This window comes from Mytilus trossulus, chromosome 3 (assembly GCF_036588685.1).
Source record: "Mytilus trossulus isolate FHL-02 chromosome 3, PNRI_Mtr1.1.1.hap1, whole genome shotgun sequence".
NCBI lineage: Eukaryota > Metazoa > Mollusca > Bivalvia > Mytilida > Mytilidae > Mytilus > Mytilus trossulus.
In genome coordinates, this window is record NC_086375.1 from 62207839 (window position 1) to 62232900 (window position 25062).

Here is a 25062-nt window from a genome sequence, read left to right on the forward strand (position 1 = left end):
CCGTCGTCTGTCATTGTTAACTTTTACAAAAATCTTCTCCTCTAAAAATTACTGGGCCAAAGTTTAACCAAACTTAGCCACAATCATTATTAGGGTATCTAGTTAAAAATATGTGTGCGGTGATCAAGCCAACCAACCAAGATGGCCGTAATGGCTAAAAATATAACATAGGGGTAAAATGTAGATTTTGGCTTAAAACTCTGAAACCAAAGCATTTAGAGCAAACCTGACATGGGATTAAATTATTAATCTAGTACAACACAGGTTTTATATTCATGTTGAATTTATCAGTATCATCCTAAATATGCATTTGTTTGCACCTGTCCATAGTCAGGGACCTGATGATTAGTGGTTGTCATTTGTTGATGTGGTTCATAACTTTCTCAATTATCGTTTTTTATATAGATTAGACTGTTGGTTTTCCTGTTTGAATGGTTTACCAGGGGCGGATGCAGGAATTTTCGAAAGGGGGGGTGCTAACCCAGGGCAAAGGAGGGGTGCAAAACATATGTCCAATACAAATGCATTGACCGGCCCAAATAAAAGGGGGGTTCGCAACCCCGGAACCCCCCCTCTGGATCCGCCACTGTTTACTATAGTCATTTTTTGAGCCCTTTATAACTTGCTGTTCAGTGTGAGCCAAGGCTCCATGTTGAAGGCCTTACTTTAACAAGAGTGCACACGCTGAAATGTCTCGCCTTCTTTACTAATCATTGATGTTATGCTGATAGTCCTAAGAATAAAGCTTTATTACAAACTGTCACATAAACTTAACATTAACCAAAATTACTAAACAAAGACCAATGATCCATGAAAATGAGGGCAAGGTCAGATGAACCATGTCAGGCAGACATGTACAGCTAACAATGTGTCCATGCAACAAATAAAGTTGACCTATTACTTAAAATTTAAGAAAAATAAACCAAAACACAAAAACTTAAAACTGAGCAATGAACCGTGAAAATGAGGTTGAGGTCAAATAATACCTGCCCGACTGACATATAGATCATAAAATATTTCCATACACCAAATATAGTTGACCTATGGCATATAGTATTAGATTAAAAGACCAAAACTCAAAAACTTAACTTTGACCACTCAACCATGAAAATGAGGCCAAGGCCAGATGATATCTGCCCGCTAGACATGTACACCTTACAATCATTTCATACAACAAATATAGTAGATCTATTGCATAAAGTATGAGAAAAACAGACCAAAACACAAAAACATAACTATAACCACTGAACCATGAAAATGAGGTCAAGGTCAGATGACACCTGCCAGTTGGACATGTACACCTTACAGTCCTTCCATACACCGAATATACTAGCCCTATTGCTTATAGTATCTGAAATATGGACTTGACCACCAAAACTTAACCCTGTTCACTGATCCATGAAATGAGGTCGAGGTCAAGTGAAAACTGTCTGACAGCCATGAGGACCTTGCAAGGTACTCACATACCAAATATAATTATCCTATTACATTTGTACTTATAATAAAAGAGAATTCAACATTATAAAAAATCTTAACTTTTTTTTCAAGTAGTCACTGAACTATGAAAATGAGGTCAAGGACATTTGACATGTGACTGACAGAAACTTCGTAACATGAGGCATCTATATACAAAGTATGAAGCATCCAGGTCTTTCACCTTATAAAATATAAAGCTTTAAAAAAGTTAGCTAACGCCGCCGCAGCCGGATCACTATCCCTATGTCGAGCTTTCTGCAACAAAAGTTGCAGGCTCGACAAAAAATAATGACATGGATGAAGAGTTGTCTCATACCAATTTTTGTTTATATCTATTTATTAACTGCTACAGAAGGTTGAACACCAAAAGCATTTAAATTAAGTGTTCTAAATGATTCTGCCACGTAGATCACTTATTTTTCAACACTTATTATGTTTGACCTCATCTTGTTTGACTAGGATTGTCAGTTTTCCTGCTAAAGGTCTATGGTTCACTTGGTTGTCATCCACCAATATAAACTGACCACCATGAGATAGCCATTATGGTTTAAAGTGACGTATAACACCAACAATCTATCAATTAATATAATGAACCAAATTCAACCATAGAACCAACCTATAATTAGATCATTTACTCTAATTGGTATTTAAAATAAAGTATACAACAAGAAAGCAAAAATTTACAGGAAGAACAATACCCAATTAAAACCAAAAGTTGCCTAAAAATAGGGAAATAAAACATTGTCAGAGAGGATTGAAAGTCATATGTTTGTATACTACTGCATGAAGTTTGGGATTCACATGTATATAGGTATGAGGAACTTTTTTCCACATCTGAATCACACTACCTGCTGTTAAAGGCCGTTTTACAAATACTCAGCTGATTGCTTTTATACAGTAGATACATGTATAAGTAATTTGCCAGTAGTTGGAAGACCTTTCCATTTAACTTAGATTTTTAAGAAACTTGCAGAGTTTTGGATATTAATTGATTAATTGTTGGCTGCTTAACATTGGCAAATAATATATTTATTTCCAGGATTATTGGATTCAATGTATACATACACTGCTTTGTACTTTTATCATTTGTATGTATTTAAATCCGAACCAGGGACTGAACCAAGAGCTGATGAATCTGTCTATGATTGCAACTTCCTCTTTAGCAAGTGTTAAAAAAATATATGATTGGTTACTAAAGTTAGACAATATTGTAAGGCTTTGGTTGCAGGGACAACAACATAATTGTCATATGCCTTTTTTCACTGTCTGGCATAATCCTCTTAAGAATCAATCAAATAACAAACATAAATATAGTTTTCATATTTTTTAATAGTTATAATTTCTTATGTGACTTAGACTGATGAGGGTATGTAGGGAAATAATTGATTCATGTCTATACACTTACAATACTGATTCTAATCTTATGGTTAATAATCCAAATTATCTCAAATAGAACTATGAATCAATCTTTTTCCTACAGACATATACTTTACAAAGCCATAGAAATAAGAATGACAAATTTGAAATATACTACAATGTCAATAATAAATCTAGCACTACTTACATACATATTACACAGTTTAATACATATATACCAGAAATAAAGATACAAACATAATTTGGTATTTTAATTAAAAATATACAAATACTTTCAAAACATAACATGGCATTACTATGACCAGGTTGAAGAAATGAAAGCATTTGATATTCACAAGCCATGATTTTGTTCTGCAAACATTTAAGGTATAAAATACATAAAAACAAATTTTCATAACATTTCGATGTATAATTCACTATGAACTGGGATTCTTTTACTTGAATAATTCTGCAGACATGATTTTACTAAGGGCAAAATTTGTAAAGCATATCTTTTTAAGCATTTGGAAAACAATCAATATGTAATCTACATTTCAAAGCTATTCTCTAAAATTTATTCTAAAGATAGACCTTCAACAAAATTCACAAACTAAATTATGCTACAGGTCGTTCAGAAAATCTGGCATTCCATGACTGTAACAACTAAGTAACACATATACTGGCATAAAACAGGATTGAACACAAGTTCTCAACCTCAGAAATAATATAGGAAGAAAAAATTATGCTGGAAAATATCAGACAATTACCTCTTCAATTTTCAAATAAAAAAAATAAAAATGCAAAGGATATTTTCCAAGAGATAACTAGAAAATCTGTACAAGCTTGACTAGTCTTTTCATTTCTAAACATAAATTATGTGGCATAGACAATATATAAAGAAGTAACTGTCAATATTGTGTTTCAAATTAGAACTTGCTTGATTCATTTTAAGTTGCCTGGTAGAATTTCAGCTTCACTTCTGCATAAACTGTTTTGTCCCATAAAAAAATATAGGGAATTTAATTCAAATCTGTATAAACTATTGGCACTCAATTAATTAAGTATTTGATAAATTCCAACAACCGTTTTGAAGAGAATATTCAACCTCTACACAGAACTTTACAACACTTGAATTTACATTATTGTAGTGGGTATAAAATATTAAAATTTAAAAATTGATTATGCTTTAGCTATATTTTTGAGGTATACATTTTCAAAAAAATTGATAAAAAAAGGCTTACAACCCCTGATAAGTAAACATTAAATGGATATATTCTGCAACGAGAGTATTTACTTATGGATTTCTTGTTCGACACAACTTGTACATAGAAATATTTAACAACTCTTTCTTGTATATAACTATAAAACCAATATAGACAGGTAAAAATATTAAAGCTTTTTTAAACAAATAAAGTAATTATACAACTATTTTTTTTACAAAAAGAAAATATATGAGCATAGAGTACAATTTTATAAAATGTATGTTACAGCAAGGTGACATGGGAGGTAATCTATTGTATTTGATTGAGTTATGTCCCTTGCATTTAGTTTTCTGTAGAATTGTTATGCATAAAGAAGAAAACAGTACTTTCTTGCACTGTCCTATGTTAAAAGTCTCTAAATAAATCCAAAGTTGATTGCCAATTTGACAACAACCAATGAGTATAATGACAAAGTGTAGCATTTTATTGTTGTCTCATTGGTCATATCCCACATCTCCTGTTATTTATTATTCCACATGTATAATTTATTTTCATAATTTTTAATTCTAATACCTAAAACATATGGAGTGCAGTTTGTTGATATTGGGGTCAACAAACCATCAAGCCATTTTTGAGTGAGATTCGTTTATCAAAGGCAGAAGACAATCTTTGTAACTAAATTATATGCAATTTAATTCAAAAATATTTGAAAAATTAATACAAGATTTTTTTATTATGATTTAAATGATTTAGGACACAACTTTGTTTATATTATATAAAACTTTAAACTGGATATCTTATTATTCCATTCCAAGACATGTGTAAGATTTCATTTATGCATAATAATTCTACAGTAAACTCTTTAACATTTAGCCCCTAAGTTTTGATTGGTCACAGCTATAGCAACATTGCTTTGAATAATCTGTATATCCACAGAGTCCAGCTCTGACAATAAGACGACACATAGTCAGAGATGCTGAATCCTTGCATTCTGGAAGTTCCACATCTGAAAAACAAAAAAAGTATGTTTTTACTGTATTGATTTTTCTTTTATAACAAATTCATAATCCATTGAATAACAATTACTGTAAAGCCAAAATATATCAAGTAGATATTTCTTTTCCAATCTATTATAATCAAAGGAGTAGGTCCGGTAAGACCCCTTTTTGGCCCCAAAATATGGCAGTTTTACAAAATTGTTAAAATGTAAACTTTTAGTTATTTATTGGACAGTTGAATGCTTCTGCTACATAAACATGGGCTGTTTTTGACAATACAATGCACACATATGGGGTTGTAGCACCATTAAGTCATGCTAAATTACTGAAATCTTCAAAATTCTATCATTTTAGTTAAATTTTAGACGGTTTCCATGTAAAACGAAAGTGGCCGCATTCGTGTTCATCCTTAATATTGAAATGTAAGTTGTATTTTATAATAATACATAACATATATAGAGGTTGTGGATGAACACGGAAGAGGCCACTTTCACTTTTGACAAAAACCATCTGAAAAGTGACGTTTTTTGGCATATTTGAGAGATTTTTCATATTTAAGCTTGAATCGGAACGTTTTTAATGACTAAATTAGTTAAAATATTTCACAAAAACTAATTGAATCAAGTGAAATAGACACTTAAGTGTTTAAAAAGTGGTCAAAATCTTTCGTCAGATGAAACTGAAATTTGAGGCCAAAATGAGTCCTTACCGGACCTACTCCTTTTTCTTATCTATTTTACAGAAAAATTAATAAGAGTAATCTTACATAATACTGGTCAATTTTAGATCTCTTCCTAATTAAATTTCTGTAAATTGCACATAAAAATAAATGCCAATTATTTGCAAGTCAAGCTTGATTTGCTGCTTACACCTATTGATAACTATAACTAACCTTTAGGTATAACTTGTATGGATTTAGAATCTTCTGATTTTTCTTCAGCATTATTGGCCACACAAGTATAACTTCCAGTATCGTCTAACGTCACACTGGTAATACGTAGGTTGGCACCATTAATTGTCATCCTACCAGTTGTAACCAGCTCTACGCCCATCTTCTCCCATCTTACTGTAGGTGGGGGAAACCCTTGTCCATCACATGTCAAATAAAGAGTATCTCCCTCTCTTATTCTTCCTTCAACAGGTTTAATTCTGGCTGATACAGAATCTGAAATTGACAAACATTTATTGTATAATATATTTCATAAATGATGTTTCTAAAATACATTCAAAATGACAAATAAATAAATAAACTACAAACTTTGAGTAAAACAAATATCGATAGCAATGTAGTAAATGGATAAATATCGATGGTATTTGACGCCGTAATTTAATGACATAAGCATACTCAGCTTAATGCAAAATTTTGTCTGACAAATAGGCTAAGCAAATAACTGGAATTGACAGTATAAACATTTCAATACTCATGCCTTCATTTCTATAACCCATGTTTCAAAACAGCCATACTAAATGAACAGTATAGCCAGGAGTGCAATATCAAAATAATCTGAATTTAAAAAAATTTGAAGGATTTAAATTAATTATTTTAGAAAGCATTCAATTAGACGTCAAAAATGGCACCACAGAAACTTTGCAAGTGAATATCCTAAATGATATAAAAATTTCTTTAAATGATCATGGTTCCCAGTCCCATAACCCTTTAAATGAAAATCTAACAATTTTTCAAATTGAAAGTGAGTTTACTTTCAATAAAGCCAATAAAAATGTGAACTAAGAATTAATTTGATCCAAGCATATATGACCTGGTTCACAACTCCTGAAAGTTTTTGGGCCCTTTCCAGACCCTAATTCCTAAAAAATTTAAACCAAAACCCCAAATAAATCACAACCTTCCTTTTAAAGTGTGAAACTATGTTGTATTATTTCATAGAAATCCATACATTTATACTCAAGCTATTGTCCTGAAACAAGTAAAATACTTATTTTTGGACCCTTTTTCCTTAACAGTTGGGATAACTCCTAAATGCTGTCCTAACCTTTCCTCTGTCATATGGAACCTTGTGCTCTAATTTCAGAGATCAATTTACTTATACTCAAGTATTGTCGGGAAACAAAATGTCTTCAGACCATCATGATGACAATGGCCTAGACATACTATTATATGGTGGCAAATATCTATATCTAAAAATAACTCCTAATTAACTTTTATTTTTTTTATCATAATGTATGTTACCTTGTAAAGATAATCGAACAAGTCTCTGTACTGGTGATGATTGACTATTTCTAGCTGTACATGTATAATCATCAATATCAGTCTGTTGTGTATCAGTAATGATTAGTGTACCATTAGGATATACGTAATATCTGCCTGTGTTAGTGACAGGTTGTCCTGACTTAGTCCATGTTACAGTAGGCTGTGGACTTCCATAGGCTTGGCAGTGAAGGAAGGCATTATCTCCAGGTCTGACAACAATAGTTCCTGGTGTTGGGAAGATTGTGATGGGGACTGTAACAAGATAATATAATTACACAATGTATATGTAATCACAGGATAATTATGTTACTTTTGTGTTCATCTTATTTGACTATCGATGGTCTTCTAGTGACTACTGACAAATGGGTGTAGAATTAACAAGGATGTAAGAAGATACCATAGAACAATAAATAATACTCAAGTAATCAAGCCAGCTTAGTTTTAAATAAATAGGGAATGTGTCCATGGGACACAGGTTATGCCCCCCCCCCCCCCCCCCACTAGCATATAAAGTTATAAAGGGACATAACTCAAGAAATGTGAAGGTGATCCTACACTAAAACTTTATATACATATTTTAAATATCATTCAAAATGCAGATACCATTTATTTTCCACTGCTTCAGAATCAGCAGAAAACAGAAATTTCTATTTGCTTCTTTAATCACATATTTAGTCCTTTATTGTTATGGATCAGTTTTGGCAAAACCCAACAAAGATTGGAATTTTAGACTGTTTGAAAACTTAAATTACTTTTATAAATTAAGTAACAATTTTAATTGTACCTTCTATCTGGACTCTAAACCTTCTGACAATAGCCTTATGAATTCCATCATCAACTCTACAGGCATACATAGCTGAATCATCTTTAGTCAGTGTTGTGATTAATATAGATCCATTCTCATACACTGTGTATCTACGATCTGATGTTATCAATATTCTATAAGAAAAGACAACACAGATTGTTTTATTTTGCTATACACATTTGATATTTGAAATAACATACAACAAGAATTGTGTCCATAGTACATGGATGCCCCACTCGCACTATCATTTTCCATGTTGATTGGACCATGAAATTGGGGTCAAAACTTTAATTTTGGAATTAAAATTGGAAAAATCATATCATGTGTACTAAGTTTCAAGTTGATGTGACTTCAACTTCTTGACCAAAAACTTTAATTTGAACATGCACTATCATTTTCTATGTTCAGTGAACCTTGAAATTGGGATAAAAACTGGAATTTGGCATAAAAATAAGAAAGATCATATCATTGGGAACATGTGTACTAAGTTTCAAGTTGATTGGACTTTAACTTTATCAAAAACTACCTTGACCAAAAACTTTAACCTGAAGCAGGATAGACAGACGGACGCACATACCAGTATCAGAAAACATAATGCCCCTCTGCTATTGTAGCTAGGTGGGGCATACAAATTTGCTACCAGCCATAAGTTGGTGACCCATTAGTCATTAACCTTTAATATCATATCAGTTGTCTGATTTTTTTGGTGGAAAGTGTCACAGGTTTCCTTAAATTGTTTGTGATTATACAACATTATTAGTTAAATAATGCAATTTTCTATAACTTCCCTAAAAAACACACTAATCTTAATATTCTATTCAAATTTAAATGTTAAATGTCAAAGGCAGAAAAATTCCAGACTAAGCAGTGATTACAGTACTTATTAAACTCATGGTATTAAAGTCAAACGTCTTTAATACTTACCCATTCTTGTACCAAGAAACAGTTCCCTGAGGTCCTCCACATTCTATAAACAGATTCCTATCTGGTCTTTCCACAATAACTGTTGAGTTTCCATCAACTAAATTTCCTAATTCAGTTCCAGTATATACTAAAATAAGAAACATTTAATCAGCAAAGGATTTATTTAAGAAAAGGAACATAATCTCAAGGCTTTATTTTTTCTTAACATTAATAATCTGGGAAAAAATAACATTGGTAATTTCCTGTATTATTTATCAATTGGAACTCAACAAATATAATCAGATCATATTTTATATTCAATTCTTTTATCTTTAATTAGTATGTTCACATGGTTACAAGATTTATATACATTTAAACATGAACATTTACTAAACTTGAATACTCCTATATAAAGTAATATGCTTCAACAGAACGGGAAACTAAGTAAATATTTATAGATTATCATTATTTCAAACAAGGGCATATCACGAAAGGTGACTTTGTTATATTAATTCCATACTATTAAGATATGCTTAAGATAACATCTGGAAACTTCTGTTCAGATTCATTTATAGAAAGACTAAATTATAGACAGACAGATGTATGAACAAAATGGCAAACTATATGCTCAAGAATCTTTTAGTCTACAAGCAAAATGAAGCACTGGTATTAGAATGGCTCCAATCACAAAACCATGCTGGTCGATAAACCATTTTCAGGAGTAGAGATTTTAAAAGTTCAAAGCCAGAAAATTAGCAGAATAGAACCAAATGTACACTCAATCTGTAGCTCATCATAGTAGACTCACATACTAAAAATCAGGGGAATAGAACCAAATGTACACTCAATCTGTAGCTCATCATAGTAGACTCACATACTAAAAATCAGTGGAATAGAACCAAATGTACACTCAATCTATAGCTCATCATAGTAGACTCACATACTAAAAATCAGCAGAATAGAACCAAATGTACACTCAATCCGTAGCTCATCATAGTAGACTCACATACTAAAAATCAGTGGAATAGAACCAAATGTACACTCAATCTGTAGCTCATCATAGTAGACTCACATACTAAAAATCAGGGGAATAGAACCAAATGTACACTCAATCTGTAGCTCATCATAGTAGACTCACATACTAAAAATCAGGGGAATAGAACCAAATGTACACTCAGTCTGTAGCTCATCATAGTAGACTCACATACTAAAAATCAGTGGAATAGAACCAAATGTACACTCAATCTGTAGCTCATCATAGTAGACTCACATACTAAAAATCAGGGGAATAGAACCAAATGTACACTCAGTCTGTAGCTCATCATAGTAGACTCACATACTAAAAATCAGTGGAATAGAACCAAATGTACACTCAATCTGTAGCTCATCATAGTAGACTCACATACTAAAAATCAGGGGAATAGAACCAAATGTACACTCAATCTGTAGCTCATCATAGTAGACTCACATACTAAAAATCAGGGGAATAGAACCAAATGTACACTCAGTCTGTAGCTCATCATAGTAGACTCACATACTAAAAATCAGGGGAATAGAACCAAATGTACACTCAATCTGTAGCTCATCATAGTAGACTCACATACTAAAAATCAGGGGAATAGAACCAAATGTACACTCAATCTGTAGCTCATCATAGTAGACTCACATACTAAAAATCAGGGGAATAGAACCAAATGTACACTCAATCTGTAGCTCATCATAGTAGACTCACATACTAAAAATCAGTGGAATAGAACCAAATGTACACTCAATCTGTAGCTCATCATAGTAGACTCACATACTAAAAATCAGCGGAATAGAACCAAATGTACACTCAATCTATTGTTCATCATAGTAGACTCACATACTAAAAATCAGCGGAATAGAACCAAATGTACACTCAATCTGTAGCTCATCATAGTAGACTCACATACTAAAAATCAGGGGAATAGAACCAAATGTACACTCAATCTGTAGCTCATCATAGTAGACTCACATACTAAAAATCAGTGGAATAGAACCAAATGTACACTCAATCTATAGTTCATCATAGTAGACTCACATACTAAAAATCAGCGGAATAGAACCAAATGTACACTCAGTCTGTAGCTCATCATAGTAGACTCACATACTAAAAATCAGTGGAATAGAACCAAATGTACACTCAATCTGTAGCTCATCATAGTAGACTCACATACTAAAAATCAGTGGAATAGAACCAAATGTACACTCAGTCTGTAGCTCATCATAGTAGACTCACATACTAAAAATCAGTGGAATAGAACCAAATGTACACTCAATCTGTAGCTCATCATAGTAGACTCACATACTAAAAATCAGGGGAATAGAACCAAATGTACACTCAATCTGTAGCTCATCATAGTAGACTCACATACTAAAAATCAGGGGAATAGAACCAAATGTACACTCAGTCTGTAGCTCATCATAGTAGACTCACATACTAAAAATCAGGGGAATAGAACCAAATGTACACTCAATCTGTAGCTCATCATAGTAGACTCACATACTAAAAATCAGGGGAATAGAACCAAATGTACACTCAGTCTGTAGCTCATCATAGTAGACTCACATACTAACAATCAGGGGAATAGAACCAAATGTACACTCAATCTGTAGCTCATCATAGTAGACTCACATACTAAAAATCAGGGGAATAGAACCAAATGTACACTCAATCTGTAGCTCATCATAGTAGACTCACATACTAAAAATCAGCAGAATAGAACCAAATGTACACTCAATCTGTAGCTCATCATAGTAGACTCACATACTAAAAATCAGGGGAATAGAACCAAATGTACACTCAATCCGTAGCTCATCATAGTAGACTCACATACTAAAAATTAGCTCAATACTTTAAGGCCTTTAGGAAAAAACATCTGTATACCTGTTCTTTTCAGTTGAACAAAATATTACCTGTGTTGTTTCCATTATATAAATCATACACATTTATTCATTTGTGTATACAAAGTCCTACCAAAACATTTCATTTTGGCATTAAAATTGTATTATTTCACTAAAAATCTAGACCAATCAATTAAACTCATTTTTAGATGGCTAAATACTCCTATTCAGATTCCATCCCTATTCATTACACATAATATGAGTACTCAGGTAATTTATGTTACCTCTGCAGTTACTGAAGTAAAAGTCGTGAGCTTCAGTGATTCCATCAGGACAACATCCCCATGGTGAGTTGTCACATGGCCTCTGGGGACGCGGTCTGGAGGTTGTACGAGGTCTCAAAGTAGGACGGGCTGTAGGATATATTCCTAACAACATGCAAAGGGTTAGATTTTAATGTCAGATGAGAAAGATGTTTGTGTTTTACTTTGAAAAGCTGGTGTATTTAAATGTTAACCAAATACTGTTTAATTTAATGAAAATTTAGAAATGTTGTGCTTAATTTTTTGTGTTGGCAGAACTGCAACTGGATAGGTTACACATTAATAAAAACTAAATTTTTACATTTTTGTTTTTAATTTCTCATCTGTCATTGAAGAACATGTCAATCATAAAACTGTTTAAAACAAATACATTCAAACATTGTTATTATTCATTACAGACCAAAATAAGCATCTCTAAAGAGCAGACATGCTGTCAATTGTTTAATATACCTGGTACTTTAGAACAATGTTTGAATGTCAAGAAACAAAAAACCAAGGTCATTACAAGATATTTTTGTAACGAGAATTCAAAAGGCAATTTTTTCACCACTCAAAAAATGACCAGTCTTACATTTGACAATTTGACAGGATCAGTATTTTGAAAGTTCTATAAGCTTGAATAGAGTTGCTGTCAATGCATCATAAGAATTTGAGAAGTGATCAATTCTCAATATGAGCTATCTAATAATTTTATGATGTTCTCAGTTCATATATGACCTTCTGATGTTCATATATGATCTATCTATTAAAGAGCCTTTTCCTTCTCGTTACAACTTCTTGCAATGACCACAAACAAGCTATAACTAAACAACAGAATAAAAAAAACTTGAAATACACTCAAGGCTTAAGGTAGAAATTGAAAAAAAGAAAGCTATTCCAAAAATCAATATGTGACTGAAAAGTAAATTTCAAACATCCTGCATATATGAAAACAGGATCCAAAAAAACTGCAAACACAGCAGAAAAGAAATTGTCACATATTTTTCTTTTAGAACAGCTGACATGCTAAGTTTGTTGTTGTTATTAGTATATCTAACTTTAAAACGAAAATGAGAAATGAAAATATTTGTTAAACATTCAAAGAAACTAAATATTCAGAACAACATAGAAGATTGTCAATTCATTCACATGCTTTCAAATTGTTCAAATTATTTAACAAAGAAGTACATGCTTCAGTCGTAATAAATGATTTTTTTTCAGTTTGAAAGTTGAATCATCCCCCTTTTCCAACAAATCCTTATTTAAATAAAAATCATTTACTATTATAGAACATGTTTGTTAATAAAAGTTCCATACCACCATACCACAATAGGAACTAAAATAAGGATGTACAACCATGCTTGGTGTTATTACCTTTGTTGATACACCTTTTTTCACAATCTGCCTCAGTAACAAATCGGTTGCCATTTCCCCCACAGCCTCCATACCAGAATCGTGTACAACGCTTATCTCCCCTGTTGTAGTACCATCTCACAGTATAGTTAGTACAAGTACCTCTCTCACTATCATCTTCACATTCATCACCTATAACATAGCATTATTCTTAATTATTGTATTTTACTGATAAGACTTTAACTAAAATACATTATTGATTTTCAAAGGTTTAATATAAACAAGAACTTTGATAGAAAGTGAATTATAAATGTGAGTAAGGGAGAATATTTTTTTTCTCCAGTTAACTATAAATTCATCCTATTCTATGAAGCAAGAAAATGAAAGTGATAACCAATTAGTCTCCTTCATTACCTGAGCTTTCCTCATGTGTGTTATGTTAAACATGATATAAACTACATTGAAACAAAGAATGAACAAAATTCTAGTTTTCTACTCCCTTACTTTACTATTGGAGTGATCTCAGATGTATTGTAAACATTATTTACCTGTTATAACAACATTAGTATCTATCGTAGGTAATTTACCTGTTATAACATTAGTATCTATCGTAGGTAATTTACCTGTTATAACAACATTAGTATCTATCATAGGTAATTTACCTGTTATAACATAGTATCTGTCATAGGTAATTTACCTGTTATAACATTAGTATCTATCATAGGTAATTTACCTGTCATAACATAAGTATCTATCGTAGGTAATTTACCTGTTATAACATTAGTATCTATCATAGGTAATTTACCTGTTATAACATAAGTATCTATGGTAGGTAATTTACCTGTTATAACATAAGTATCTATCGTAGGTAATTTACCTGTTATAACATAAGTATCTATCGTAGGTAATTTACCTGTTATAACAACATTAGTATCTGTGGTAGGTAATTTACCTGTTATAACAACATTAGTATCTATCGTAGGTAATTTACCTGTTATAACATTAGTATCTATCGTAGGTAATTTACCTGTTATAACAACATTAGTATCTATCGTAGGTAATTTACCTGTTATAACATTAGTATCTATCGCAGGTAATTTACCTATTATAACATTAGTATCTATCGTAGATAATTTACCTGTATAACATTAGTTTCTATCGTAGGTAATTTACCTGTTATAACAACATTAGTATCTATGGTTGGTACAGGAGTTGTTGTTGTTGGTCTTGGTGCTGGTGTCACAGGAATTACTTCATTTGTATAGTCATCTCTACAAACTCTCCTACAACGTGTAGAATTCTGGAATCTATTCTCATTTCCTCCACAGCCAGAATACCAGAAAGGACGACAATCGTTGATTGTATTGTCGAAATAGTACATGACTTCCTGTCCACCACTGCAAGTCCCATAATCCTTTTGCTGTTTACACTGTTCCGTTACAACAGGTGGCTGGATTGTAACATCGGGAGTTAAAGCTGTACAAAATATACATTTACAAAAATTAATAACATTAAATGTGTGTATGACTAAAATCAGAATTCTAATCCTCTTTATGATCTGAAAACCTAAGTATTAATATCAATTTCAGAGCTTTAAACATTAATTTTTCAGAAATAGTTTTATGTATTTCAATTAGTATTATGATGAGAGTATATATATTTATAGATGATAATGAAGTTATATCATAAGAGTATATATTTATAGATGATAATGAAGTTATATCATAATAAGAGAATATATATATAGACGATTATGAAGTAATATATCTACAGATCGAAAGGAAAGAATAAATACAATGTATGTTGATAATGAAGATTTTAACCCTAAACTACAATAAAGCATTGGAAAGGTGATGGAAAGGCATGTGTGTTAGTTGTCGGGATTTCACATCTGTTGTTAAGAAGATTAGAAAAATGAGAGAGAAAAATACAATTGAAAGAGAAAGGATAAGGAAAAGATAAAATAAACAGGTCTAAGTTGAATATTAAATGTAATCGCAGTGCCTGGCCATAAGAGTTTGCTGCAAGTATTGTTTTTTTTATATATATTTCATAAAAATGTTTCTAGTTGTTTCTAGTTGGATTTACAAGGACATTAGCTGTCAACACTAAAATTCTCATATTTGATTTATAACATACTAAACATGTTTATAAATCCTAAAATCTCCATAAGAAACAATTTACAATGCATGGACAAGTTATAATGGATCAGCATTTTGTGTGTACTGTTAACTAGACCCCATTTAATTAAATTATTTTGACGAAATGGAATTAAAACGACCGCTAATATTGAAATCATATTTTGAAAAAATGTGATATCATATGAATGAATTATATAGCAAAATATGGAAAGTGACAAATACTTATGGACATGCACTGCAATTGTTTTGGTCAACATAATATGAATGTATTAATGAATTTCATTTCTTCTTAAAAGATGATGTGTTGAATTCAATAGATAGAAATATTTTTATCACACTTCAAAGGCTTAAAATGACAAGCATTGACTCTGAAATAGTGATCTCTCAGACAGGACACTAAATGAAAATAAAAGAGAAATTTTTTTAAATATCTGAAGAAAACTCTGTTAAAGCAAGGAGAGGTAACATGACTTATGAACTAATCTAATATAACTACCTAGACGCAAAACATGGAGATGGGTCATAAACTATCTATTAGGTGTACTGTTATCAAATTTTTTGGTTTAGGGACAATAAAAAAAACAAAATTTCTGTTCATGATGATCTAAAAATTTGCATAAAATATGTTATTAAGCTTTTCTATTTCCGGTGACTGTTCACTTCATGCAAACTGACCACTTTTTGTCGATACCACAACTTCATCACTTGGGTCACTAAATATTTCTCCATCGACAGTGTAGACCCTTAATTCGTAGACAGTGCTCGGAATAACATCCAGTGTGAAATAAGAAGTGGTGGGAGGGTATACACGTTCTGGAACTTCTTTCCAATCAGAGTTATGGGCCTTTAATTGTACAATATAATGGGTAAAGTGGTGGAAGACATCAAGAGGGGCCTTCCAGGTGATATTTATGCCACCATTGTGAAACACAGCTGTGACATTTCTAGGTGTAAACGGATTTACAAAAGCAGCAGGAATCAATACATCTAAATCTGAAAAGTCTGTAAAATTACATCAAAATTTTTTAATGTCTGCCATATTGTTAATGGTTTTGCTTATAATTTTTTGTTTTCCAATAATGACAATAAGTCTTAACTAAATAATGTGTCTATTTTTGAAATGAAAAAATAACATGAATTTTCATTTTTTTGAAAGGATAAAAGGTTTAGGAACATTAACAAAGGAAATGAAGGCAAATATTACTTGGAGAAAAGTTGATTGTATTTATAAATGTATTTATCATTTCATGAAAATAACATGACTCTATGAAATGTCAAAAGTTATCCAATTCCTTTAATCAAAATACCTACCATCTCCACATTTCCTTCCACATGACTCTCTGGTCTGGAAACTATTAGCATTCCCTTCACAACCACCGTAGATAAACTCTGTACACCGTCCAGTTCTTAGATCGTAATAATACCGTGGGTAACTGGCCCTGCATCTACCTGTTACTGGAGGTAGTCTACATACAGCTACAAAAAGATCAATAAACATGATTGTTCAACTGATATACAAATTAATTGCAAGTTGGATACCTATAAGAAAAAGACCATGTTTTGAGGGCTCAGCTTACAAATTTGTCTTTTTTTGTTTGCAATCAAATCTATTTTGAACAAATTTAACCTATCTTTAAAGTAGAGTGCTTTGCAATACCAAAATACTGTCAGTTTTACAACTTAAGGTGTAATTTTAAGGGGAAATAATCAGGGGAAAACATCAATGCGGTTAATTCAAGTTCCACTTATCTTTTATCCACTATCATAGTCCTGAACTCTCATTAAGGAATGACTGTAACATTTTTTCTGTCTATGAAGAAATAACATAAAAAATTTGGTGCACACTGAACAACGTGCGTAGCGGGTTATTTAACAGTGTGCACCACATTTTGTATGTTATTTCGAATAGACAGAAAAAATATTAGTCATTTCTTATAATTTAATTCTAAATTCCATTTTAAACCGTAGAAAACCATGAAAAAACGTTGATGACGCCATGGTCACATGACTAAATTATGTCTATGGGCTGAAAACAAAATAACGTCAGACAATCAGAAGACCTGTTACATCCAAAATTAAATTATTACCAAATATCACAAATAAACTTTTAAGGACACTCAATTTATGGAGTGGACAAATTTCAAAGAAAGTATTCATTTCCTTAACCTGACCTTTTGATGATTTAAATTTAAATTTTAACTATGCCATAATTTAATTCATTCAAAAACAAATTTACTATTCTGTTAACCTCCCATCTATGTTTTTCAGAAGAAATCTAAACCACCCCTGTTTGTACCCTAGCACATGATAATGACATAAACCAAATTATATGTTATAAAATTGAGAATGAAAATGGAGAATATGTTTAAGCGACAACAACCTGACTAAGAAGCAGATAACAGCTGAAGGCCACCAATGAGTCCTCAGACATTGAAACTGGGTTATTTGTAATAAAAGCCGACCTATAACAAGAATATAAACTTAGTTTAGCCCTACCTTCTCTACTACAAGATGATTCACACACGTCTCTACTTGTAAAACGATTTTTGTTTCCCCCACATCCTCCAAAAACAAATTCTTTACATACACCATCTAAATGATCATAATACCAGGCTGGGAAAGAATTCTCACAATCTCCACTCTCTTTTGGTAAATGACAATATGCTGGAATATGTATATTTATAAATTGTATATTTACCTACTCAAAAAAATAATCAGATTACACATTCACATTTCTTGTGTTTTAATCTGTTTCACTTTTCTTATAAATCTCTTCCATGAATGATAAATTCTTCAAAAGTGGTTACAATACTTCATAGTTTGCTAGTTTTCTCATTTTCTACCTTCTTATAATAAAAACTTATTCTTTTTACAATGAAATCTTTTTACTTTTTTTATAGATACTTAGAGAGCCTATTGAATTTTTCAAATATTTGCACACTAATAACAAATATAATATAACTATAAACAAAAAATTGAAATATTTCTTAAAATAAATTTGTCACACATAACCCACAACAACTTAATCATTTTCTTTCTTAGGAAAAGTAAACAAATTTATATTGACAAACTTACAACTATCAACAGTTACATCAGGATCTACAACAGTTACTTCCCCTGATCCTTCATTATTACAGAAACTATCACACTCCTCCTCAGAATCAAATCTGTTAGGGTTACCATCACAACCTCCATAGTAAAACCTCTCACATCTTACTGTTGTACTGTTGTAAAACCATTTAATATCTTGTCCTGTACATCTACCTGCCTCAGGTTTTAAGGCACATATATCTAAACAATTGAATAAAACATTTTCCATGAAGAACTTTAATGAGATAAATACAAAAGTTTGATTTTTTCCCTTCAATTCAACTTTAATTTCTGTTTTTTCTAGCTTTGTACCCATAGTTATAACCCTTTTATTCAAATATCTGAACATTCAAAGTCACAAATAATTCTAAAGTTATAAACGACTATTTCAATCAAAAGACTCTTTTATGTTATATAATTTAGCATTTGAAAGTAAAGTTATTAAATTACATAAAATACATATGATCATTGATGTTATCTGAGTAAAACAGTTAATTGTATAGTGTTAGGAAAACATCAATCAATCAATCAATCAATCAATTAGTTGAAGCAGCTTCTAATATTAAATAATGTGAAACCTGCCTTTCTTTAAATCAATGCCAAAGTTAAAAAATAATGTCCATTATAACCTAATGATTTCATCATGAATGCATCTGCAGTAAAATATAATATCATGACCAATTTTTTTTTTCATGTTTCCTATGCATTTTGAGTTTTATAAATTTAACAAAACACTAATTATCCAATTACAAGTATGCACTCGAGGAATTTAAATAACCATGCTAAAAAAACTGCATGTATATCTAATTAAATATAATCTTACTATCATAAACTTTGGGATCTGTTGTTCCAGGAACACATTTTCCCCTGCAGGCTTCCAATGTTTCAAAGTTGTTTGAGTTCCCTTGGCAACCCCCATAAATAAACTGTTCACAGTCTCTAGTCTCAGCAGAATATCTATATCTCTTGATGTAAGCTAGACATGATATCAAAGGTTCTTCATAGGGCTGACATACTCCTGAAACACAATAAAAGGTGAACAAATGTAATAAAGGGTTTAGATTCTGAGAAAATGTCATTAAATTCTTATAAGGTGCTAAGTAGCAAATCTAAATGTAAACTGAGTGTATTGTTAGGACTAATGATGCAAGTAAACCCTAAGAACAATTGGATAAAAAAAATGAAATAAGTCATAGGTGGATCCAGGAGGAGGGCTAGTGGGCCTGGCCCCCCTTTAGTGGGGAAAATTTGGTTGATTATATAGGGAATATATATATGAAGCTTGATTGGAAAGGGCCCCATTAGAAAAAGTTTTGAATCTGCCACTGTAAGTGTAAAAGTACAACATGAGATTAAAATTCTGAGAATGATCCTTTCAGGAGCAGTATATACAACAGTTGGACAGAAAGATGAACAGACAGACATACTTTCAGGAGCAGTATATACAACAGTTGGACAGAAGGATGAACAGACAGACATAAAGAACAGGGGGCATAATAAACATATGATTTGAAGCTTACCAAGCTGAACTACAGTGATGCTGAATACTAGTCAAAACTAAAATTAATTGACAAAATGCTATTTTTTACTGGAACATAAATGAGGGGAGATAGGACCTTTATGGGGACTCCTGGATCTTGTGTTTTTAAGCTCAGGATTTCGGGATTGCCCGTCAGAATTCTTTTTTCGAATTTCAAGATGTCGGGATTTAAATTTAGATTCGGGACCTCGGGATTTCGTATCTTTAAACACTGGATTTTGGGATCAGGACCCCTCCTATCCCCCCTCACAAATCAGAGTTATCATTGGCCTTGGCCTAAGGGAAATAGGTATAAACAAATAATTATTTAATGACTTACGTTGCCTGCTACACATGGATTCACATTCTTGTTGAGTTTCGTAGTTATTTTGATTTCCTTCGCATCCTCCATATGTAAACTGGCTACATTGACCAGCAGTATGATCATAAAACCAGCGAGGTATTGAGGCTCGGCAACGACCAGTTTCTCTTGGCAGTGCACAAACATCTGTTGCTAAAATCAGTCATCAAGATTATTACAATGGATAGAATACAATGTGTGGAGACTAGGTACAGTTAATTCAGAAATTATTGATTTATTTATTTATTGATGCGATTTTGTAAGTTCAGACTAAAATGCAATTGTTTTTTTATTTATATTCAGAAAAATCCTATTTGAGTCATATAAAAATGATTCAAAATGCGAGTTTTAATCATTGCAATGAAAACCCTGTTGCATTTTTTGCAATATTAAAAACATTGCAATAATTTCTGAATTTACAGTACATTGTATATCAATATGATCAAAAGTGTCAATGTAAGTACCTACATGTTAAACCAAGTGAAATTTGTAATCTTTTGTTATCAATTAATACAAACTTAAGTTTAGTTTGAATGAATAATATTATGACAGTTCAAACTGCATATCACATTTCTAACGTGAATAGTGTGAGCAAGCTAGAGAATCTGTTTGCTGTTTTTGAAAAATATATTTTTTTTAATATTAAAAGCAACTTTATTCTACTACTGATCTGATTGAGGCCAAGCTTTCAAAATATACCCTTAAAATATCTATCAAAATAAATGATATCTAGGTTAATTAACTGACTAATTGGATACTGCACGTGTTTGTCTTTTGGTCATTTGTCTGTTTTTGCCATGGCATTGTCAGTTTGTTTTCAACTAATGATTTTTACCTAGTTTGTACTTTTTACCTCTCTTTAACATTAGTTTTATATTAATTTTCAATTTTAAGATCTACCAGATATAGATGATAGGCTGATAATGAACTTGATTTGATCAATTATCAAAGGAAATAATTTTTAATTTAAAATTACATCCTAAGTACAAACACCTGTCAAATCTGAAGTATACTTATTTCAAATAATATCTCACTAATCTTTCTTCATCAAATATAATAAATATTACTGAGTTCATGTAATATCCTTTCATCAGGATTAAAGAATCTACAGTATATTGATAAATAAAAAATATAAAGATTTATGTTTTCAATACATATATACATGCATGTATATGCATGTATATACAATGAACACTTCTTTCAGAACAATTTTTTTAAAAATGACAAACAACGACAAAAATATGAAACAGGTCCAAATTTTACATTTCATCACATGGAAAAAAAAATCAGAATTTAGTTGTTGAAAATTAATTGAAAAATCAACTTAAAGATGAAAATAAGTATGTTGTGCTAGTATAGCTAAATCAGCATGTTGATTCTAATGTCAAAACATAACCCTCTGGTGCATGACTTACTACTAGGGATAACAACGCTGAGGCACCCATCCACACACGCCTCTTTATCAATGAAGTTATTTAGATTTCCTTCACAGCCTCCCCATCCAAATTCCAGACATTCTCCTCGTCTAACATCATGATACCACCTTGGAATGTTACCCTTACATGGTCCTACATCATATGGTAGCTTACATCTGTCATCTGAAGATAAAGAAGAAAAGTACTAATTAAAAATTTCTTTAAATCAATAACATACCATTTGAATCAAATGATACTATGTACAGTGTAACCTGCCTAATTCGACACCTGAGTATTCCAGCATCCTGCTTTAACTGACACTTTTTTATCATTCAAAAATATCCATAATCCTTGCAGAAAAACCCTAAGTATTCCAACACCCTGCTCATTTGAAATTTTTTTCTGGTCCCCAATGTGTCGGATAACACAGGTTACAGTGTAATTTTAAAACAGGTGGCACAAAAGGGCTTATTTCTGGCGTAAAAGAATTTCCTCTATGATCTTCTGTGATGTCGACCCTGCAAATAGCTGGTGCATTTGACATTGATCTAAATGACTAGGATTGGAAGTTGCCATGGGTCTTAAATTGGTGGTTAAAAACCTACAATCAATTCATACCATAAGAAAACTTACTTGTAATTGTTCCACCTGTCACACATCGTCCTTCACATTCCACTTGTGTTTCAAAGTTATTGTCGTTACCATCACAACCACCATATATGAACTGTTCACATTGTCGGGTATCTTTGTTGTAAAAATAATTCTTGAAGTATCCACGACATCTGCCTGTCTGCTTTGGCTGCTGACATACTGGTAATGTCTCTACTACAACCTCTGCAAAATTCATTTTTTCGTAAATATATATGGTCTTCAACTAATTTTCTTTCTTCAGCAAATGTGAAATAAAAAAAAAAGACTTATCTGGTATATAATTTTAAAATTTCAAATCATAAAACACTTGTGTTTCGAGTTTCAAGTTGATCTGACCACAATTCATGATAAACTGCTTCATCATAAAACATGAAAATGTACTGATTTCCACATATCAAATCATTGAACCCTAAAAATGGGCTCAAACCTTTATTTGGCATACAATTAAGACATCATAATGAAGATATGTACTAAGTTTTAAGTCGCTGTGACTTCAAATTCATCCTAATCTACCCTTAACAAAATATCAACCTTAAATAGATGGACAAATGTATGGAAGGAACAAGGGCATAATAAAGTTTTAGCTTCTGATTTTATTAATATAATTTAGGGATGTCAAAAGATCTGAAATTTAATACTGGGATACTCGGTCATGATACTAGAGTACTTGCGAGTACTCGGATGAATATTAAACGTCTATTGAAAAGTTTAGATTTTAGGTGGAATGCAGTGTTTTTGTTATTACCTTTCATAAACATATTAAAGACAAATTTATTAGAAACATAGCTTGCTCTTATGTTTTTTTGTGTCAAATAAACAATGAATTACCGACCGCCGTTTCTACAAATAACCTAACATAATATCAATTATTGTTTGTTTACGTGTTCATGAACCCAGAGACATATAATACAATTATATGAATGAACAAAATTCCAATAAAATAAAAAATATTTGCAAAGAAAGTCCAACAAAGAAGACTACATTTGTATCATCTGTTCATGAGGAGTTGGTATTTTTTATATTACCTAAAACAGTTCTTGAGTACTTGGCCTTTCGAGCAAGTACCCGAGTACTGGAGTACTTGTTGCCATCCCTAATATAATTTGCTTTAAAAGGTACCATATGAACTGTGTGTGCAGTAATGCAAAATACTTTAAAACGGATTCATTAACAAATGAACTCTGATTCATTAATATTGATTGATTAATAAAGCCTACATTTAAAACTGTAGTGAAAACCTCAAGCAGTGAAATAAAACAATAGTTTAAATCAAATTAAAGCAGACATGTATGAATAGAGCAAGTACCATCGATACAACAAGACTTGACCACATACTTTAATTGTAAACATATTTTATTAAAGAAATCTTTATATATTACTACAAGGGCAAAGACATAAATAATAATTATGCAAATGATTCTATAAATGGGATTATGAAACAAGAGCAGTGCTCTTATAAAAATCTGTCTCCCTTTAAACCACATACTTTTAACACATTCTGCTTGGCATTCTTCATCGCTGTCAAAATTATTTTGATTTCCTTGGCAGCCACCATACCAGAATCTCTCACATTTGCTTGAAGTTGTATTAAAGAAATACTTCACAGTGTAATCAGAACAGCTTCCTCTCTTTTCAGGTTGTTGACAAACCGGGCCTTCAATGAAATTTTATAGAAATGATACATTTAAATGGTTTATACATATGAACATTTTATTTTCAAAAATGTCTATGTTGCATATCATGGTCTAGGATATGTGCATTTATAAACATAAAAAACTAAGTAACATAGCATGAATAACTAAAACAGCATAAAGCAATTATATAAACTGTGGAAAATATTGTTTTTCTTTTACAATAGCAGATTGTTTATAATATTGATAAATATAAAAAATTGCTCCTAAAGTTATTCATATAAAATATACAAACAAGTGATGAATAATAACAAGTCCAGAAATTTAAGGTAAAGAAATCAAAACAAAACAGGCACCTTGTTCAAGCTACAGTCAACCTACCAAACTAATGGCCAGTGTAACCTATTTTAAAATCATCATGAAATGCTAATGTTTTGATTGGTCAAGATTTAACATATAAATTTCAGGACTTTATACAGTTTCTTTCAATTTCATTCTTTTATATGACGATATAATACAGATATGAATAAATGTGTTAGGTATTTATCAATAAGGATCAATAAGACAGCAAGGAACCCAACAAAAAACAAGAATGTGTCCATAGTACATGGATGCCCCACCTGCACTATCATTTTCTTTGTTCAGTGGTCGGTGAAATTGGGGTCAATACTTTAATCTGGCATTAAAATTAGAAAGATCATATCAAAGGGAACATGTGTACTAAGTCTTAGGTTGATTGGACTTCAACTTCATCAAAAACTACCTTGACCAAAAACTTTAAC

At 31.5% G+C, this 25062-nt stretch overlaps 1 protein-coding gene across 8 annotated transcripts in view; it reads right to left on the bottom strand.

Moving 5' to 3' along the window:
- Positions 1–2787: 2787 nt before the first annotated feature.
- The window catches only part of LOC134712047 (papilin-like), a 127917-nt gene continuing 105642 nt past the window's right edge, over positions 2788–25062 (bottom strand). For 7 of the 8 annotated variants that reach the window (XM_063573177.1, XM_063573178.1, XM_063573174.1 and 4 more), the window contains 16 exons: positions 24136–24303; positions 22632–22832; positions 21999–22181; positions 20563–20736; positions 19527–19721; positions 18689–18904; positions 18110–18277; positions 16925–17089; positions 14646–14948; positions 13494–13664; positions 12102–12245; positions 8974–9100; positions 8029–8183; positions 7224–7496; positions 5925–6197; positions 2788–5040 (listed from right to left, as the gene is read on the bottom strand). In XM_063573177.1, the coding sequence (XP_063429247.1) occupies positions 4904–5040; positions 5925–6197; positions 7224–7496; positions 8029–8183; positions 8974–9100; positions 12102–12245; positions 13494–13664; positions 14646–14948; positions 16925–17089; positions 18110–18277; positions 18689–18904; positions 19527–19721; positions 20563–20736; positions 21999–22181; positions 22632–22832; positions 24136–24303 (3053 nt within the window). In that variant the 3' untranslated portion in view covers positions 2788–4903. The remainder of the gene's footprint in view (positions 5041–5924; positions 6198–7223; positions 7497–8028; positions 8184–8973; positions 9101–12101; positions 12246–13493; positions 13665–14645; positions 14949–16924; positions 17090–18109; positions 18278–18688; positions 18905–19526; positions 19722–20562; positions 20737–21998; positions 22182–22631; positions 22833–24135; positions 24304–25062) is intronic. The other variant, XM_063573179.1, reaches the window with a different exon arrangement.